The 22,502-nt window shown below is 31.2% G+C and overlaps 1 protein-coding gene across 1 annotated transcript; it reads right to left on the bottom strand.

The window, feature by feature from the left end:
* Positions 1-417: 417 nt before the first annotated feature.
* LOC139504218 (membralin-like) lies at positions 418-22,482 on the bottom strand. Its single transcript, XM_071294288.1, has 11 exons — positions 22,303-22,482; positions 19,001-19,232; positions 16,218-16,770; positions 15,574-15,684; positions 14,889-15,011; positions 13,249-13,349; positions 12,958-13,015; positions 12,312-12,395; positions 11,530-11,662; positions 5,577-5,676; positions 418-4,763 (listed from the first exon to the last, which is right to left on the bottom strand). The coding sequence occupies exons 2-11, from the start codon at positions 19,184-19,186 to the stop codon at positions 4,062-4,064; spliced, it is 2,151 nt and encodes a 716-aa protein (XP_071150389.1). The 5' UTR covers positions 19,187-19,232; positions 22,303-22,482; the 3' UTR covers positions 418-4,061.
* Between the last annotated feature and the right edge of the window lie 20 nt (positions 22,483-22,502).

The following is a 22,502-nucleotide window of genomic DNA, read 5'->3' as shown; positions in this document are numbered from 1 at the left end:
ATTTGTATTGTAGTCCTGTCATTTTAATGTTATATTTAGCATTGCCATTAAAGTGGGAAGTTTGGCATGCCACAAAACAAGGTTCAACCCACCATTTGTTTTCTTAAAATGTCCTGTACCAAGTCAGGAAAATGGCCATTGTTATATTATAGTTCGTTTCTGTGTGTGTTACATTTTAATGTTGTGTTTCTGTTGTGACATAGTTTTCTTATATTTGATGCATTTCCTTCAGTTTTAGTTTGATACCTGGATTTGTTTTTTTCTCAATCGATTTATGATTTTCGAACAGCGGTATACTACTGTTGCCTTTATTTATTTGCCAGGTATTTTTCAAAATCTTCAAATGAACTATATAATACAGACCCTGTAAAACAGCAGTGAGCTCTTCATATAGATAGAATAAATATAATCAAAGAATTCCTTTGTTGTCTTTACTGAGGTTATAAAATGTTTTATACAACAGCACCAATCACATTAAATAATTTTCTGAACATTTACATTTGACATGGTTTTGGCCATCCTCATATTTCACAATATAATATTACATACATTTCAAAATAAGGAATTTAAACCATGTAATCATCACAATAATGATATAAAAAAAATTACAAACTTTTCATCAAATTTAAATGAATGTCAAAGATTATTTTACATCAAGAGCTACTTAGACAACTCAGTAAAAGGGGGGTCTCATTGGGGGGTTCCGATCCCGGATCCCGCTTACTGTTTTGTCAGATTCCCGTATCCCGCTTACACTATGTACGTAAGCAATTCTCATTTTTTTTTGTCATTTCCCAGGTCCCGCAAGACCTCATTTCCCGTTTTCACGCCACAATAATTTGACTTTCACGTGTCACGCTTACAAAAAATCGGCAATCCCACGTCACGCTTAGACCCCAATGAGACCCACTAAAAGCTCACCTAGATCATACAGAACACTAATAATTTAACCAATTATAGGAAGCAAGGGATTATACAGTCAAAATCACAATGAGCAACAACTCATATCGTATGTATAACCATAAGGCTGTTAAAAAATATTGTCAGAAATAAATATCGTATCTGTAACAACAAATTGTTGTTATATAAATCGATAATAAATATGTTGAAATAGAGGGAAAACTACACAATGAATGAATTTCTGCATATCTTGACAAATATTGTTAGACACAAAAACATTTTGTAACTGGAATATATGAGAATAAAGTTATTGATAAATTGCTTGATATGTACATAAATAGGATGAAAAGAATGTTCAAATAAATGAATTATGTTTTAGCTGTGATGAGGGCCTGCAATAAGATCTATAAAGCCAGAACCATATGGGTTTTGATTATACATGCAATCTTAAAGCCCAAAAACAAAGGAGCATGATATCGTCTGCACAGTTAAGCTTTTATTTTTTTTGGGAGAATGCTTCAATTACAGATTTGTATATCAAGGAGAGTTCTAGATAGAATCACTCCTTTATGTCATGTATAAAATAGTTTAATTTGCTGGTGTCATTTGAATAAAAAGTTCTATTTTTAAATTTGGTAAATTTTAGTAAAAAAAAGTCCTTCAAACCTTTTTGATTTAGGAGATAACTGTATTGTATTTTAAGCTCAGACAGCATCAATTGGGGATTTGATTGTTGCAAATTAAGTTTACTGGGGACACATTAGCGGAGACAGTAAACAGGTATTTGCGACCATCAAATCCCCAATTGATGCCGTCTGAGCTTAAAAAACAATATTGTTATCTCCATTCTAATAAAACTGACAGAAAACAATGTTAAAACATGTATTTAAAATCTGCCATATGCCGTCTGCACTTGCGAGTACGTTGGATAGCATCAATTGTCAATTGATGCCATGTAAATAAGCTTGGAAAAACAAGTTGGACTGTGAGTGTTTGCTCACATATGTAACACCAGTTACAGTCAACAGCTAATGAGCAATGATTGTCAAAAGCATCAAACTGTATATCAAGCTCAATAACAAATATCAGAAAGCATAGCTGTTGTGTAAAGAATATATGAGTATTTGATACACCAGAAGTTGTTGAGCAATACATCACATGACTCAAAATTCAATCCTTGTATTTCTGGCACATGGAACTTAAATGACAGATCTTTTACCAAAGTCTATGTCAACAAATTGATTTTTTCTAAGACATTCAAAAGAAAAATTATTAAAACCTATTTCAAACTTAATGTAACAATTCTATTTCAATTATTATTTCTTAACTTCTATTTAAACAACCAGTGAAAAGCTGGCACTGCCTACTGTTGTTCCTTGAAATTTTAAGTAATTTGGAATATTCAAATGTGATCTTTCCAAGAAGATATTCTGCTTAGAATATAGGTATTATGAAAGCTGATTTGTCTGTACAAACATGCAAATTTCAGAAAATTATAAACAGGATTATTTAAAAAATAGGATCTCAATGTATAACATCTGAATGAGAATGAAATTTCTTCCATATGATTTTAAAGGATAATAAAGAAACTGAAGATAGCCAGTGGCAAAATGTCTTTAATAATAGTACGTCAACTCCATTTATTAAACTATCACAAACATATTGTTACATAGTTAGATTATTTTTTTCAAAGTATGTGGTGTATGATTCCTGTCCACAAAAAACCAATGCACCTTAGCTTGTTCAAGTGAAAATTAATCTTGATCTTAATAACAAAAAAAAGAGGAAAAAAGACTGCTGTTTATATGTCAATTTAAGTCTGTAGTCAGCAAACTGGAATTTAAAATTGAAAGTATAAACCAAAAGCATTGGTTAAGGCACAAATTAAGCTTAAAATATTTATAAGATATGGAATTCTTTTTCAAGACATATTTTAAATAGCAGGAAAAGGCTGACTCTAATTTTTACCTAATATTTAACATTGGCATTATTTGTGTCTCAAATCATAAGAAAAGAAAACTAAAATCTGCTTAAATTTTTGTAAATGACCTTTCATGCTATTGAAGTCTTAAATAAAGAGAATGGGTAATATGGGGCAAAAGTATATTACCCTGGATCATAGCAATAAACCCAAGGAGTCTGAACATCTGACATAAATTCCTAAACCTGACATGACTACATCTAAAACAAAAAAAATTTCTTTGATTTTTTTGTAATTATAGGCACTTTTTACCAGAGAAAGCGCCATATAAGGGCCTTACCAAACCATCTCCTTTATTTGCAAGAGGCTTAGAATAAATAACAGGCTATTATTTCGACTTGGAATTATTTCTAATAATGGAATTTGCATTTATATTTCTTGTCACTGTGCTTGAAAATCTTAATAAATTTCATGTTTATTCTGTATAATAATGTTCTGTGCCGCGCACAACACTTTCAATTACAAAAAAAAAAGCACATTTTCAATAGAATGCACTGTGCCACACACAACACTATCTACACAAAATACTTTGTATCAAAAGTGTTATGAACTGCCCAAAACATTATAAATCAGAATAACCTTGGAATTTATTAAAAATTTCAAGCACAACAAATTATGCAAATCCCATAATTAAAAATAATTCCAAATTCGAATAATAGCCTGTTAAATGTAAAATGTATGGCTTTGCTAAGCATTTCATTCTGTTTCAAGCGAAGGAATAAAACTTAAAACTAAGTTGTATACTGTAACTTTTACGACTTTTCAAAATGACATTTTTTGATAAGCAAATATATACATACAGGAATAAATAAACGATGCCATTTCACCATGCAACAGCTGTATCAAGGCAGCTGCACATTTTGTTTTATCATACATATTTATGAATGAACTTAATCAATTGAACCTTTCAAAGTCAAAGGTTCTTTGTTTCTGAGTTTTTTCTTGACAAACACTTGGTTTTCTATTAATACTGACAGACATTTCGTTGTCTGTGTTTACTGGCAGACATTTCATGATAACACAATCAATATATGTACTGTATTATAAACTGTTGCATTTTTTTCTTATCTTGCACATTTTTAATCTATATAAAACAAGTTTTTAATTCACAATTCCTTACCCAAAATTGCATTTCTAAATTTTCAATTTTACCATAATAGTTTCACAAATTAACTAAGATTCATGATGTGGAAGTTTGTTCACTATCATAGTTCTGAAAACTTTGACTAGATCTAGATGATTCAACTGTTTGATCTGAGTCACCTAAGCACTTTGATGAATCTCCATTAGAATTGTCATTATGTGAAGTAGTACTATTGCAAGGTTTATGAGAGAGATCACCAGTACTAGTTCTATCATTGTTAATTAGAGATTCATTTTCTGAATCTTTAGGAATTGTTCCATTCATAGTTTTTATAGAGTCTGATGGTATATGAGAATTATTTTCACTTTTTACTAAATTATTTTCAGGTATAAAAGATGCTTGTTGACTATTTTCTAATGATGTATCTGTTCCTGCAGATACACCTTCTAACGGTGATTGTGTATTAGTTACTTCTGTATTAGTTTCAGTAGATAAAGCTCCTAATGATGGAGGCTGATTATTTTCCTGTTCTATATTTTGTCCTGCAGATTCAGTCTGTACTTCTGACTCTGAATTATTCTGATTTGATTCTTGTGTAGGCAGATCTACTGGTACATTAGGTTCTGTAGGCTGTTGATCTACTGGTACCTGATTATCTTGTGTAGTATTTGCTGGTTGATTATTTTCTCTGTCTGCATTGGTTTGATTAGTATTTTGGTTATTTACTATCTGTTGTATTCTGGCTTGTTGTAGAATCGCAGGTAATTCGTAGTGATGGAAAAAGTACACCATTGAATGCTGTAATATAAATGTTAAAAGAACAATATTATCATAAGTGGCTTATCAATGATGAAAACAAACTGAATGAAAATAAATGACTTTTTACCTATTTTTTCTTGAATTTGAAGCTAATTTATTTTCACAAAAAGTCATCTTCAATCTACTAACAAAAATTTCACCCAACAAAAATTGAGCAGTTGCAATACTTAATAACTCATCAAATTTAACCTTCAATCCTAGGCAATGCATACAGGAAACAATGTTGAATCATTATTCACATAATGAATGCTACCCAATCACTGTGAAATCTAAATGTTAGCATTTGTGTTTCAAAGTCCTCTAATTATAATTTCTTTGAATATGACCAGATTTTGCTATGCAGTTTCAAAAGAGAAGAATGTAACAGAAAATAAAATAATACACAAATAAGTGGCTTTAAATAGGTCTGGAATCTTCCCTGAGGGTATCACCAGCCCAGTAGTCAGCACTGTTGTGCTGACATGAATTATCATTGATATGGTCATATTTATAAATTAACTGTTTACAAAATTTTGAATTTTTGAAATACTAAGGCTTTTCTACCTCAGGCATAGATTACCTAAGCTGTATTTGGCAAAACTTTTAGGAATTTTGGTCCTCAATGCTATTCAACTTCGTACTTTTTTTGGCCTTTTTATCTTTTTTGGATTGGAGTGTCACTGATGAGTCTTTTTGTAGACGAAACGCGCGTCTGGCGTATATACAAAATTTAGTTGTGGTATCTATGATGAGTTTATCTTTATATAAAGGGATATAACTCTTTCCATGAATCAACAGATTAGACGTACTTACCTGTATAAATAACCATGATGTAAATAAAGCTAAACCACTGTACTGTCCATTAAATCTATAGTGGTAGGCATAAAATGCCAAATGATATAAATAGAAAAACCTGAAATGAAATTCAAAATCTTTGTAAAAGCCTCTATTATCTTATTTTCACAAAAGTGTCTCATCTATATGTTGTGCTGTGTTTTCTTTTGGTATCATTTCAGACATGATGTTCAGTTTATAATGACTTTTTATTACTCCTAATGACTTTTATGGATGTGCATATCACAGACACACCAACACACAATCAGAATCAAGAATGTGTCCATAGCACACGGATGCCCCACTCGCACTATCATTTTCTATGTTCAGTGAACCGAGAAATTGAGGTCCAAACTCTAACTTGACATTTAAATTAGAAAGCTCATATCATAGGTAACATGTGTACTAAGTTTCAAGTTGATTGGATTTCAACTTCATCAAAAAACTAACTTGACCAAAAACTTTAACCTACTTTAACATGAAGCGGGACAGACGGATGAACAAACGGACGAACAGACCCACAGGCCAGAAAACATAATGCACCTCTACTATCGTAAGTGGGGCATAAAAATTATAAAGTCTTCAAAAGAGAATGTGAGTTGCCTGCCACATATAAATAATGAAAGAAAGAATTTTGGTATGGAAAACCCAAAAGATCATTCAGATCAATTTTCAAGCTAGATGGAACTATTATAGTGGAAATGTCTCCTCTTCATCTACATAATACGTACTAGAACTAAAGAAAAGGTAAAACCAATCTTGTACCGGAAAGGTTTTGTCATGGTGAAAAAGAATAAATATATTGGGCAAAAACCTGAACCTTATTTGACAAGTTTGATAATTTCATAGTATGAAAAGATAGGGTGGGCTCAAAACCTATGCTGAACAAATAAGGTTTGAAGAAAGCTATTGAAAAAATGTATGGTTCAGTGATAGGAATATAAACCAATATCAGCATATTTAACAATTAGCGATAATCAGTTTTTGGCTCATATCTTGAAAACAAAGCATTTTGAGCAAATCTGACTCGAAATAAAATTGTTCATTAGGTGGAGATCTATCTGTCCTAAAATTTTCAGACCAATTACGCAACCTGTTGTTGGGTTGCTGCCCCTGAATTGGTAATTTTAAGAAAATTTTGCAGCTTTTGGTTATTATCTTCAATATTATTATAGATAGAGATAAACTGTAAACAGCAATAACGTACAGCAAAGTAAGACCAACAAATAAGTTAACATGACCAAAATGGTTAATTGACCCATTAAAGAGTAATAGCCCTTTATAGTCAATTTAAACAATTTTCATAAATTTTGTAAATTTTTACAAAATATTTTCCTCTATAACTACTTGGCCAAGTTTATTATAGATAGAGATAATTATAAGCAGCAAGAATTTTCAGTAAAGTAAGATCTACAAACACATCATGGTCACCAAAACACAATTTTGTCTTGAATCCATCCGTGTCCTTTGCTTAATATGCACATATACCAAGGTGAGCGACCTCTAGTTTTCTGTACACCTTGAACTAGAGGAATAGGAATTCCAGATAATTAAACCACAGCCTACCCTACTCCATATTTAGGTTGACCATTTTCTAGTTTTTTGGCAGAGTCTGGCCTCAGGCTATATCTGAGATATTTTAAGTCTGGTCTAAATAAGGTCGGTGCAAGTCCCCTAGGAACAAATCTTATGGTGAACTAGAAAAGTCTCACAAAGCAATTATGAATGCATACAGTTTTAGGGAGGGTATCTAAACCCTCTTTGAGATATTAAATTTAACAAAAAAGTAATAGAACAAGTCATATTGACCTTTCAAGCATTCATTTTTTCTTCATCTTCCAAGTAAGGAACCAGATTCAATAACTGAATGTATTAGGTCCTGCGAAAACTATTTTCTGAGATTGGTTCTTTTGAAATTTTTATTAGGGATGTCAAAAGATCTGAATTTTAATACTTGGATATTCGGTCGTGATACTCGAGTACTCGGGAGTACTAGGATGAATCTTAAACGTCTATTGAAAAGTTGAAATTTTAAGTGGGATGCAGTGTTTTTGTTTTCACCTTTCATCAACATATTAACAAAAGACAAACATACTACAAACATAGCTTGCTCCTCTGTTGTTGTTTATTGTGTCAATTACACATTAATTACCAACCGCCGTTTTAACAATAACCTATATCATAATAGCAATTATTGTTTGTGTACGTGTTCATGAACCAAATTCCAATAAAATCAAAAATATTTGCATAAAAAGTCTGACAAAGTAGACAATAAATGTATCATCTGTTCCTGAGGAGTTGGTATTTTTTATAATACGATTTGTTCATTTATTTTCAACAACAATTGTAGTGGACTTCAAATTTCTTTTTCTGTGTTTTGTTTTTTGGCACTATCGTTTGTCTGGTTTTCTTTTTCTTTTTAGCCATGACAATGTCAGTTCATGAATATTTTCGACTTTTGGGTTTGAATGTCGCTCTCGTACTTTCACCTATCTTTAAATTGTAAATTAAACAATTATAGTTAAGATTTAAATACAGAGTAATTAAATTAATTCAAATGTATATCTCATACAAATCACGTTTACATAAAAGTCTTGATTAAAAAACAAAGGTAAGTTTTAAGGCTTGTGATGAGTTAGTTATTAATCCATGAAAGTATTGATCCGTGGACAAACATCGTTAAAAATGTCTCTAATCAGTTGTGTAGGGTTCACCGCAGGTCACTTTGAATTTGTTCTTGTTTAGAAATATGATCTGGTAAACATTTTCAGAAGAAAGACTGTTTGACTTTCTATTTTTTGTTACAAGTAGAAACATGAAAACATTCCCTCGGAAGGAAAGGACATTGATGGTACTACTATAACAAATAGGATAAATATATGTATGTTGCTAATTGATTTCATTTAGTATTACAGACCTAAAGTGAGTGGAAATGTGAAGAGAACTATCTGAAGATGTATAACAGGCAAACGAGTATCAGAGTACTAAAACTATACTCAAGTACTCGGCTTTCCGATCGGGTACCCGAGTACTCAAGTATTTGTTGCCATCCCTAATTTTTATATATTTTGTCAAAAGGTCAAAGTCAATATTTTGTCAAAATTCTATGTTAATTTCTTTAATAACAATCTCTTACTTTCTTGTCAGAAAACAAACTTGGTTAAAGGTAAGTTTTTATCCAAATAAGGGTGCTATAAACAGTTTCGTATAAAAAACTAGGGGTTATTCCCCAACTAAAAATAGACATGGAGGGAAGTCCCTTTTTATCAACATAATTGGTGAAAAAGTATCATGTTTTTTGTATTTGGTTGTAAAGATATGTTACTTAACTTCAATTAAAACAGGTTGAATGATTAAAATAATTTAAAAAATTAGATTAATATTCATGTTTTGAGGGGAGACAACACTGTAAACAGTCTGTTTTTTTTGGCAGTGAAAATTCAAAACTTATTTGCAGCCACTGTAGCTCTTTTCGGAGCAGGCGAACGTAGCCTGAAGCATGAATTTTTTGAAAGACCAGGTAAAAATCTATGAAATTCATACAACTTTGATTATGAAAAATGTGTAGGTATCATGTCTTCAGGGGTGTGCACATGACCTGATTTCAGGTTTTTTAAGCTTAAATTAGGCAATGTTTTTCCCAGTTTCTCTGGATAAAACTTTTTTATACTATTAAAAGTACACTTTTTTTTTATTCCATTATAAACTACAGAACATTCTGATTCCAGTGATATCTAGTTTTATACAGGTATCTTTATTAATCAGTCCACCACTAAGGGTCACTTATACATGGTCCCTCAAAATATGACGTCATAAGAAAAAACTGTTGATTGCACCCTTAAGGGACAAATATAAAATATAGTGATGTTTTAGCATAGAAATGTGTTTGCGAATGGAGTAAAATAATTCTGAAAAATATTGTACGGCATGTCTACATTAATTTAAAAGCATCAGTTTGGTATATTTAATGCAAATATTACAGATTTGTACATAGCAACCAGATATAAGAAAACCAGACTCTGTGCGAATATTGAAGTTTTTTAATTTTTTGTGACGTCATGATACTTTTATTCAATCTCTCATATATTTGGAACCAAAAGTTGCATATGAAAAGTGTAGATTTTTTCTACTTTGACCTTTACTCCTGATCAGTGTAACATAAAGTTTTAGTCATTATAATATATATTTGGTACTTTTTATAGTCAAAAAGGTACACATGCCATTCCTAAGAAAAACACTATTTCAATATTTTCTCAACACAGCTATAACTTAGTTCATATAGTACTAGGGACAAAATCTATTTAAAGTAACTTTATTCATGCCTATTTCATAGTTTTTATTCTATTTATTCTAAAGAATTCCTGTTTTATGATTTATTTTCTTTGTAAAACTGATGAAAATGTGATACAGGAAATGTTTGGGATTTGCCAGTTTAACTGTTTGCCACTGGCCAATATGCCACTACTGCGCGACATAAAAAAAGAGCTGTAGTTTCACGATTTGTGGTCACAATCCTTAAAGTAAGACATCATTTTAATCGGTATATTGTACAGATTCAGAAAAGCTGAGAATTTTTTATATATCGCATACAAGGTTTTGCTTAAGGGTGCTATAAACAGTTTCGTATAAAAAACTAGGGGTTATTCCCCAACTAAAAATAGACATGGAGGGAAGTCCCTTTTTATCAACATAATTGGTGAAAAAGTATCATGTTTTTTGTATTTGGTTGTAAAGATATGTTACTTAACTTCAATTAAAACAGGTTGAATAATTTAAAAAATTAGATTAAATATTCATGTTTTGAGGGGAGACAACACTGTAAACAGTCTGTTTTTTTGGCAGTGAAAATTCAAAACTTATTTGCAGCCACTGTAGCTCTTTTCGGAGTAGGCGAACGTAGCCTGAAGCATGAATTTTTTGAAAGACCAGGTAAAAATCTATGAAATTCATACAACTTTGATTATGAAAAATGTGCAGGTATCATGTCTTCAGGGGTGTGCACATGACCTGATTTCAGGTTTTTTAAGCTTAAATTAGGCAATGTTTTTCCCAGTTTCTCTGGATAAAACTTTTTTATACTATTAAAAGTACACTTTTTTTTTTATTCCATTATAAACTAGAGAACATTCTGATTCCAGTGATATCTAGTTTTATACAGGTATCTTTATTAATCAGTCCACCACTAAGGGTCACTTATACATGGTCCCTCAAAATATGACGTCATAGAAAAAAACTGTTGATTGCACCCTAAAGAACAAAATGAAAACAGGCAATCAATTTGTTTATGAATATGAGGAAGATTTATCATTTGGATGCTTGTCCTTGCCTAAAGATATTAACCTAGTCAAGGGTCATTAATTAGGACATATCTTGTAGCTATAAAACAACCATCAACTTCTTTGATGATAATATTTATGAAACATTTTAACAATAATTAATGATTTAGTGCTTTAAGTCAAAAACATGGATATTTATTTTATTAATGAGTTAATGTTTTACTTAAAATATTTCTTAAGGTAATACCTGACACTACAGGGAGATAACTCTATAAAATCAGCTAAACTTTTAAATCCGTTTGAATTGTTAAGGAAATATTAAGCTTCTCAATGGTCAAAATAAGTGTTTGTCAAACTGCTATATATATCCAATGAAATTTTTCTGAGAAAGTGATTGGTACAAATTTTTTTTTAAATTTTATATATTTTTTTTGTCAAAAGGTGATGTCAATATTTTGTCAACATTCTATGTAAATTAAAGGAGCCGAATTAATTAAAGTCAAGGTGTTTGATTCCACCTTAATATGGGATTAAAGTAACCTGGGTATTTCACATCTATGGTTTAATCCTTCTTTGGAGAAAGGAAATTTCCTATCTTTTGGCAAAATTGTTTCATCACTTTTTCTATGACTTTGTTTACACAACTGCATATTTACCTTAACCAATGACGTTTACTGATGTTGGTATGACAACAAATAGCATCATACTGGTCAGCAATCCATACTATCAGTATGATGTAAAACGCTGTTGTGGTATCATTGAAAAATTCTGACATAATGGCTTCCATACCTGAAATTAAAATCAATTATCATTTTCTCCCCTCCTGTTAATCATATATTTTGTAACTGTCTCCATAAATTTTGTATTTCCATTCATTAAGATTTGAGAATATGATATAATATAAATTTAAAACCCTCTATGATCAAATGTTTAATACATGAATAATCAGCAACTGACTGATACTTGTAAACTAAAGGCTTGGGTATCAAACCTTTTTGAGGGATTTTTCAGAACACACTTTTCTTTTTCTGAAACCAATATGGAAATTGAAAGTCTGCAATACTTTTCAGAACATTACAATCTGCAATTGTTTATGTTGTCCTTAACTGCTAGAACTATACAAAACATGAAACTATTCATCCAGACTACTTCAAATGATACAAAATGGCTTTAGAATCAAAGGATTAAACTATCTATTTCTTCAAAGATTATGGAGATATTTGTGTATGTATATATCTATTTCTTCAAAGAGTATTTTCAAAGATTATGGAGATATTTGTGTATGAATATGTCTTATATATTTCTGATTAAAAAAAAAAATATATAGACTGTACTGAAAGATTTGATGGTCAGGTGTGCAAAAATATTTTTAAAGGATGTCCTATTTAGAAATATAACATAACAGAAATATAACATCATAAGACTGAGTAGGACTTACCAACTAAAGCCAATATTACAGTCAATAGTGGTGCAGCAGGGAAGGCAATAGTGATATTCATCTCCAACATCTGTAGAAAATCAACTGTAAAGGAAAATCAGAACATACCAACAAATGTCACTCAACAGTACATTAAATTGCCAAAGAAATTAATTTAGAACATGTAGAATTTGTTCATTTGACACAATGGTGCCCCTTCTCGAATTGAATTTAACCGTATAAAGGAACATAACTCAAGATTGGTAAATATGACACCATCCAAACTGGAACTTGATCTATGTTTTAGATGTTTTAGATTTTTTGCGGTAATAAGCATTATGCATAAGTTTATTCACATCTAGTTGCAGCTTACATTAGGGAACTAAGATGAAAATTTCACCCATTTTCCCATTTGTAAAGGGGAATAACTCTAAAACAATAAAAGTGATGCTACCAAAATTCTTGATGTGTTTTGTGGTAATAAGCATTGTGCATCAGATTATAACATTCGGTTGAGGCAAACTAGATTAGAGAAAGGAACTAATTTCATGATATACGTACAGACAAAATGTGTCAAAACTTTGATCATGAGACGTGCAAAAAATACAACAATTCACTCAGTAGTAGAAAATAATTGTAACATTTACTCAATACTATTTTGACTCACCTATAAAGATAAATATCTGGTGGTGTGAATATCTCAACAAAGTTGATACAGAGACAGTCTACAAAATAATACAGAAAACAGGTTATTCTAATAATCTTTATTTTTATCAATTTGTTCTTGTACGATTCAGCTAAAATACCTGCCAAAAATAGACAGATTCCATAATCATGCATCATTCTATGATTTTGATTAATTGAAGTATAAGACCTCTTTGAGATAACATATTTTAGCCATTACTTATATATATATTTAAAACTGATCTCTGAGCGTATTTTGGTAACTTTAACTTACAAATATTAGCATAATGAAAGCAGCAGCTAAATAAGAACTTCTAGCCATCCACATACTGACAAATCTGTAATGCTCTCCAGACACCACATTTCTAAGGTAGCCTGGAATAAATAATAATAATATCTCTTTACAAATCTGTAATGCTCTCCAGACACCACATTTCTAAGGTAGCCTGGAATAAATAATAATAATATCTCTTTACAAATCTGTAATGCTCTCCAGACACCACATTTCTTAGGTAGCCTGGAATAAATAATAATAATATCTCTTTACAAATCTGTAATGTTCTCCAGACACCACATTTCTAAGGTAGCCTGGAATGAATAATAATAATATCTCTTTACACATCTGTAATGCTCTCCAGACACCACATTTCTAAGGTAGCCTGGAATAAATAATAATAATATCTCTTTACACATCTATAATGCTCTCCAGACACTATATTTCTAAGGTAGCCTGGAATAAATAATAATAATATCTCTTTACACATCTATAATGCTCTCCAGACACCACATTTCTAAGGAAGCCTGTAATAAATAATAGTAATATCTCTTTACACATCTGTAATGCTCTCCAGACACCACATGTCTAAGGTAACCTGGAATAAATAATAATAATATCTCTTTACACATCTGTAATGCTCTCCAGACACCACATTTCTAAGGTAGCCTGGAATAAATAATAATAATATCTCTTTACACATCTGTAATGCTTTCCAGACACCACATTTCTTAGGTAGCCTGGAATAAATAATAATAATATCTCTTTACACATCTGTAATGCTTTCCAGACACCACATTTCTTAGGTAACCTTAAATGATATTATTTCTATACAAAAATGGAATGTTGCACAATATTCAAAAGTTTTCTTATCAAATCAACATTTGTAGTTGGTTTCAGACAACCATCAGACAGACAAAAATGATTTTTTCAGGTCACAAATGGAAGTCAGTCTCACTACTTCTTGATAATTAATATTTTAGATCAATGTTTATCCAATTTAAAAAAGTGGAGGATTTTATCTTTTAAAAGTGAAAGCATGCATTCAAAATATTCAGATTAATTTGTTGGATCTTTGTGAAGAAACGTTTATATTTTGGGTAAATGAACAAATGTAAATCACAAAACATATATATATACATTTGAATTTTCAAATAAAATAAATATAATACTATTACAAGAGACTGTCACAACGACAGCAAACTGGATTTATTAACATTTATTTGTGTCCTGCCAATATCACAAGAACCATAACTGATGAACGGTGAAAGTGAAAATCGTCAATATCAAATTTGACATCCATTTTGTCATCAGTATCAACATATTAAAATTTGAAAAGCTTAGGTTGAATGGTTCATGAGTAAATGCAACAACATGAATGAAAACGCCATTTTTCGATCTTTCAAGAACCATAACTGATGAACGGTAAAAGTCAAAATCGACATTATTGAACTTGACCTCCATTTTGTCATCAGTAACTACATATTAAAATTTGAAGAGCTTTGGTTGAACAGTTCATGAGTAAATGAACGGACACGACTGGAAAAGCCATTTTTCAATCTTTCAAGAACCATAACTCCTGTCACAAAAATCCGGTTAAAAATAGTTATGATATATAATGCAGCTTGTTGGTTATCTACCTTTGTTGTCTTCCTGTTCTGCTAACTGTTTGATACTAGACATCAATATGTCGTCATATCCCAAGAACTCTGCCAGTAAAAATCTACTGATACTATCTCCAAAACATACATCTCTGTCTGGATCTGTAAGGCAAAGATATTTTATATTTAATACTTTTATCAATGTTATCTAATGTAGTGCAACATAAAAGATGACAAAACAAAACCTCATCTAATACATGAAATTTGGCATTCTTATGCAACATCGTTTGTAACGTTCATTTTGATTGGATAATATCACTAATTTTCATGACATCAAATTCACAATTAAGGCTATGAAAATGTATGTGCCAGCGCAGACAATATTTGACAGATTTTAAATGAATGATTTGATGGTGGGTTTTTTTTTCAGTGTCACTAAGTGGATGGAGATAGCAATATTATATTTAAAGCAATCAATCAGTAGTGTGTTGCCACAAAGCTTAATTTACTACTATCAAATAACCAATTGATGCAGTCTGAGCTTAAAATACAATACAGTTATCTCCTCATTGTATTCTATAGTAATTGTCTCCCCTTTTTTTTTAAATGACTTCAATTAAGATTAAACTAAGTTATATCTACAAGTGAATATTAACTGCTATTCATTCAAAATTATATAAATTTACTTTATTTAGCTGTCAATGAGAGGAAAAGCAATACAGACCTAGTGTTACCAACATGACTGTTATATTTAGTTTCTGTCTGGTCTTCGGTGATAACCGTAAAAATCCATACTCAAGAGCATATTCAACAATGTACTTTTCTTCTGGCCAAACTAGTAAAAAAAAACAGAACAACAGAATCATTTATATATTATGGAAATTTTATATTAAACATATAAATTCAGTACAATTTTTTAACTCATATTTATTGTCAATACAGAGACTTTTCATTCAGGTTGAACACACAATAGACAGGTTATATGCTCAACTACATGTACATGTTCTAAGAAAGAACTTTATTTAAAGGTAACTTATTTATCTTGTTATTTTTAAAATTACAAGTATAAATTTACAACTTATTGATATCCATATTCTATTTACAAATGCTGAAATCAGAATCACAGGAGTCATATCAATTTTTTTAGCAAACCACAAACTGGAATCAGACCCCAGAATCTGCAAAACATTTGTAAATACAAATAAACTTTAGTCAGCGATACTGAATCAGTATTTCTTATCCTTAAGTGTAAAACCATATACATTTATATACTGAAACATGAAAAACTTTTGCACACTTAACAAAGCTTAAGCATACAATTGTCAATTCTTTTTCAGAAGGTTTAAAGCCATAAACATAAATACCTACCAACTTTGGCCAGCATTTCTATTTCAGATGGTGTAAAGCCATATATAGACGTGGTATCAGTGTCATCTACCGTTTTGTCCTCTGCACTTAACAGTGTGGTATTATCTATAGTTGTCCAATTATCTAATTTCATTTCACTGTTCTTTTCAGAAAGAAGATGGTCTATGAATTTAGCTTCCAAAATTTTTTCCTCTGTTTTCAATTCTTCACTTCCATCTTCAGATTTTACTTCTGACTTTTCTGAATTACCACCAGGTGGTGCTTCTTCATTTTCTGTAGCAGTCGTTTCCTCTTCATGTGAGTGTTCCCCTTCTGATGGCTCATCTTCTTCTTGATTGAGAACTTTGCCATTATTAAAGAATTGAAATGTAAAGTCTGTGTATTCTTTCTCATAAGAATTAATCAACGTGTAGTTCGCTGTTGCATTGTGTACAATTTCTACTCTAAGAATACCATCTCTAGGCCATGAGTCTTTTACATGAGACAAACAATTAATAGGAGTTCGAGCAAAAACAACATGTATATAAACTAATATACTCAAAACAACCAGTGCCTAGAACAAAAATAATATTGTAGAAACTCAATCATGTGAGGTAAATAAACAGTATTAGGATACATGTAAATGAACATTTAAAAATGACTAGTCATGAATATACACATCAAGTTTATACCAATGCTTAAAAGCTGTTAACTTCCATGTGGTGTTAAATCTAGTCATTATCTCTTAAGCATGTGTCATAGGTGTTCTTTTAGGTAAAAGTTTTTAAAGTGAATTTTATTGAGAATATATATTATTTTAGAAAATATGAAATTATGAAATAATTGAGTGACAAATTTTAATTTAATTACTCAGGTAAATTTTGTGAAGCATGTCGCTTGTCAATAATTGCTCAGAGCAACACTTTGGTATCTTGTCAATTGTCATTAATTAATCTGAGCAATATTATGTTTTAATTAGGATTATAAATGTAATTAACTTGTATCTCTATAATTGACATTATTCGGCCGAACAGTTATTCGTCAGTGTAGTCTCGTCGGTGTGATCAAGATAGGAGTGCTTCAAAAGCCAACCAGGCTCAGCTACTAGAGCTCCAGATAAGCTGCGTATTTGCGTGATCACGCAATACAAATGATAAAAAACCCAATGCAATTGCCCATTGCAGGGTTCAAGAACCCAATTAGTTCAAAGGAAAACCCAATTATATGCCAAAACCATGAGTGCTCAACCCTTTTATTGGCTACCATTTTCGTTATTTACCCTTATCTGTTTAGTCGTCGTGTAAATCTATTTGTATAATATTTATAATTGGAAATGTCCTTTTGTTCTAAAAATAGATCCCTGCATCAAGTAGCTGATATGGGTCCCTGCTGGAATTTTCCGTTTGCCCAAAGGTACACATGTTTTTGAAAACATTTCGATCTTCTCAGCGTTTATCCAATTAGCGTGTGTCATTTTGACATATTTTTTTCGAATTGCTCGGGATTTATCATAACATACATTGAATCAAAACGAAAGTGAATGTCCAGTAAAAATATTGAATAGAAGCATGTTTTCAGCTTCTTTTGAATAGCTGAGGGAAAGATGTGATGATAACCAGACTCAGCCAGTGATTTTAGGAAGCGTCCATCTAACGCACGGGCGTGTTTGCGTAACTTAACGAGAACATTGCTAATTAACACGGGGTTTCGTCAAAAACAAACTCAGTTGGAAAAAGTGAAAGGCCAAATCATGATATGTAGTTGGAAAGCATCGGAAACCAAAAGTTCTAATAAGGGATCACTTAACCCAGATTTATGTAAATTGAATAAAACAAAAACATTCAAGTATAGTTAGAGTTTATATACTATTTTTTTTCATTTTACGGTTAATGAGTGATAAAAAATTCTGAGATGAGTGCCTGTGAAAACACATATCCATTTTTTACAGTTTATATAAGTTGTGAGAAAATACAAAACTAGCAGAAGGTTTGAAACTGGACACAAATTAAATCTACAATTGCTCTTCAGTGAATAAACCAAATAAAATAGCTAGCACGTATACAAAGAAAGAAACATATTTAAGATGGAAAAACATGTGGGGTTGATATTGCCTAAATATTCAATATTGTGTTGATGTAAAAACCCGATACATTAAGGAGCTTGGTGGTGAAAAACCCATTTTGATATTAACTAAAGGGGTGAATTTGAATTGATATTGCAATAAAAATCTTAATCACCCAATTACATAAGAAAATGGTGGGTAAAAACCCCAATTTGTGAATTCTTATCTGGAGCTCTGGCTACTCAGGAGAAACCCGAACTCAAAAGACAGCTCAACACAACTGTAACTATTCAAGCCAGACAACATCAACTTGGAATATTATGAACATTTTGGACTTAACTTTAACTGTGAATTAGTGAACTAGTTACTTTATTATTTGGAACATTTGGACTTTATTTATTTGTAAATTGTTTTGGCATCATTATTATTATTTGGACCTGTTACTATATAAAATTGTTACAACTTGCTGCTTGCTTTATAGTTTTGCCTGCCATTGCTCAAGTCTTGCGAAAGACTGACCCCTGTACCTTGGGCTGTGCATGTTCGATAGTCCCCCTTAAACTCGACGTGCATTGGCTCTTGGTGACACATGTTAAGTGAAAATAAAAATGTATATTTCTGATAAAAATCACATTGTTGCAGTCATATTTGAATTCAATTGTTCAACAGACATGAAAGTTTATGTTTTAAATCCTGTCAATTTGTACAGAGTACAGAATGGATAATTTTTACAACATTTTACCTTTAATAAAATTGCAAATTCCAAAACTCTTCTGATAGGTTTAGGAAAGGCCCTAGCATATGTTAATGCTACTCTGTAGAACAAAGCATGAAACAGTCTGTCTCTAACATTCAACAAAGGGTTCTGTCCTGTCCGTCCTCTAGCTCTCGGCTCATTGTTATTATTCTCTTGGTCAGGATTGTTCATAACTGGCTCTGGTGGTCACTTATAGTCCACTACGGTTCATCAACAACTATCAAAAAAGGAATGCATGACATAATTATAGTGATAAGACATGAAGTGTTTCTGATTTTAAAGGTACATATAAGTTGTCTGTTCAGTGAGCATATCTTTAACGTTTAGAGATCCTCCAACTTATGATTTCTGGCCACTCCTCAATCTTATACAATGTACTCTAAAAAGGCCCTTATTGCAAGTGATTGTTACATTTTAGAATGGTACATGTACCGCAAGAAAAGTAAAGAGACTTAATATTGTCATTTACCAACCTAAACAAACAAATTGTCATTCAATCTTAAATGTCAGAGACATGAATAAGATTTGTTTCTGTGTAGGTCTTCTTCCGATTCACAGTTACATTGTAAATCTAAAGCTTGAAATATAGCAATGGAGTTAACACTAATTGGCAATGCAAAGAATGCAAAATCAATAGACGACAGGCATCTTCTGTTAAATTTAATCAAATAAAATATGTCTGATTTTTTAACTGAACTACTCAGAAACTTCAAAATGCAGTAAACATGGTAAAAGGAATCATTTCATCATAAAAAAAATATACTCTATCATTGTCTATAGGAACAATTCTTTCTTATCCAATGGAAACCCTGTATGACGTTTAAGATAAATAATTTAAGTCTCTCCCATGTTGAATAGGAAGAAGAAAAGAAAGAAAAAAGATTTGACAGTGTTCTGTGACTGTGAATGACCTCTGATTACAAACTTAACTGACAGATCTTTGCATGATTTGAAACCTCATTTAAGCCACCTTCACGTCAACTTTGCAGAAGGCATGTAAGTTACCATATTATTGAGTAACAGGACAAAGGGTGTAGCTTGATTAGTGCTGACCTCAATCTAGCTGCTGAAACAGTAATCTATAAGTCCTTATGTTTTCAGAAGTTAGAAACCATATTGTCCCACATTGTGAAAATACAATGTATATGTTGTGTACAAGTTATCATTTTGTACAAATTATAATTTGTACAAAAATATTGTACAAATTATAATTTGTATTTTGACTTTGTACAAATTGTTATTTGTACAAAAAGTGCTAGTACAAATTACAATTTGTACAAAAACGGGCAATAAATCACTTATAACTTGTACAATAATTTATCATGTGGATTTTTGTGAAAAAAGCATTGATACACATTATTGAATTGCTATTAAATGACCTCACAGTACACCTAGGTTACACAATTCAAAAGTAGTTCTTTATCATTCATTAAGCAGGTGATGTAGTGATTTATGGAATTGGGTATTGCACAACATTTTTTGACTCTCAAATCGATGACGACCTGTTTTACAGGCAAATTTTTACTGCTTTACATAGCAAGCGTTGAAGCTCATGAATCGTTGCTGTGAATAAAAATGTGTATTTCACTGCCTCAGTTTGGCGTTTAGACAGATAAATATCCCAGAAAAAAAGCGAGATTAAACCCACGATTTGGTTAGGAATATGACTTTGCTAAAGTCAGGAATATGTCAGTTATTTTTCTGTCGTTTTTTATCAATGTTTTTTTTTTCAACAAGGATCTTTGTTTTATAAATATCTATGACTGTGCATAAAACTTAACAGAAATCAGTTGAGGCAATACAAACTTTAAAAACAAAATACAACTTATGCAGAACAGACAGACGGATTTTTATTTTTATAAGAAAACTAGTTGGTGTAGTATTATAAAATCATCAGACCCAATGGCATTGAACCATTTATCTTTTCACAAACAAAATTGAAGTGGAATAAGTCATGTAAATCCAATCTTTTGATGTACCAATGACAAATATAAATCATCACTTCTTTAAAGAAATCTTTTATTGTTTCCTTGGACATTTTGAAATAACGAATAAGTGGCAACAAATCTTTCGAGATCCTTTTCACGATCTTTCACGATCCATAATATAAAATTTTACAAATATACTCGTTTTTGCAAAGTTTCTAAATTTAAAAAAAAAAATCCAAATATTGACAAGAACTTATTATGCAGTACTATTGAATGATACTTTTTTTCTATTAAAAGGAAAAGTGGTTTATGTATTAAAAATTTGAAAAAATCGTATTTGTTTACTTTTTTCTCTCAAAAATTTAAAAAAAACCATCTGCCTTATGTAGTTGTGTGAAAACGGTGTATTTTGTTAATAAGGTTTAATGTGTGGTCAGTAAATTACAATTCTATCCTGTGAATCAATGCATTTTTCACCAAAATTCATATTTAAAACTTATACAAGTTATAAGTGAATTTTGGTCAAATTTTGTCCGGCACTTTTTGTACAAATTATAATTTGTACAAAGGCAAAATACAAATCATAATTTGTACAATATTTTTGTACAAATTATAATTTGTACAAAATGATAACTTGAACACAACATATATATCAGAAGGACTGAGGAAGGATGATAAGAGCTAAGGTCCCAAAGCAAGCCTTTATTAATTTTACACGATGGCGACCGTAACATCTTTGGAGTGAACGTGAATGAGGGGGGATAGGACCTTTATCAGGACTCCAGGATCAGGTGTTTTTAAGCTCGGGATTTCGGGATTGACCCTTTCGGGATCCGGGAATTCTTTTTTTAAATTTCGGGACCTCAGGAGTTCGTTTTTTTTAAGCCCGGGATTTCTGGATTTCGTGTTTTTAAGCTCGGGATTCGGGATCAGGACCCTTCCTACCCTCCCTCGTGAATGGGTGGAAACATGTTTTTTGGCAAACAGACAAGGATTCGTTTATATAATTGTCAGAATATGACTTATCCTAGTTAACCATATGATATGTGCCATGTGGGTAAATTACCTTCTTGATTTGATGAAAATAGACTAGAATTTAAGTCTGTTCGTCACAATTTTAGTTTTTAATGCAGATTTTAAGTATATAAGCAGAGTTGTGATTTTTTTGTCTATCCAGGTAAATTATTTGTTCATAAAAGAAATAAATTCGACTAAATTCGAGTTCAGTTTACAGTACGATCATTGATTAACCATAATCGTGATGTTGAATAACTATTCTGCGCTTACTGGGCTATGTTTACATGTAATTTTCATGAAAGAAATCATAAATATCTTGTTTATATGGGCTATTAATAAAACCTCATGATTTTTGTGTATCCTTTGATGTGCGACATGTCAATAATGGTTATGAATAAACGAAAGACTTTTAAACAGGTTATTATTTCTCTCAAGTCTAATATTTCATTTCGAAATTATTAATTCTTATTAAATAAAATAATGAGATTCCGAAGGAACAATTATTTGCACATGATTTCTGACAGATAGATAAATATTTTACA

The sequence above is a fragment of the Mytilus edulis genome, chromosome 1 (genome assembly GCF_963676685.1).
Source record: "Mytilus edulis chromosome 1, xbMytEdul2.2, whole genome shotgun sequence".
In the NCBI taxonomy this organism is placed as follows: domain Eukaryota; kingdom Metazoa; phylum Mollusca; class Bivalvia; order Mytilida; family Mytilidae; genus Mytilus; species Mytilus edulis.
Note: the sequence above shows the minus strand (reverse complement) of the source record. Positions and strands in the feature narration are given on the sequence as shown.

What these genes read in the sequence shown, in the direction of transcription:
- LOC139504218 (XM_071294288.1), bottom strand. Translation starts at nt 19,186, where the DNA reads ATGAACAATCCTGACCAAGAGAATAATAACAATGAGCCGAGAGCTAGA. An exon ending in AATTTGCAATTTTATTAAAG is followed by an intron (nt 16,771 to 19,000) that starts GTAAAATGTTGT and finishes TTTTTGTTCTAG; the next exon opens with GCACTGGTTGTTTTGAGTAT. An exon ending in AGTAAACGTCATTGGTTAAG is followed by an intron (nt 5,677 to 11,529) that starts GTAAATATGCAG and finishes ATTTCATTTCAG; the next exon opens with GTTTTTCTATTTATATCATT.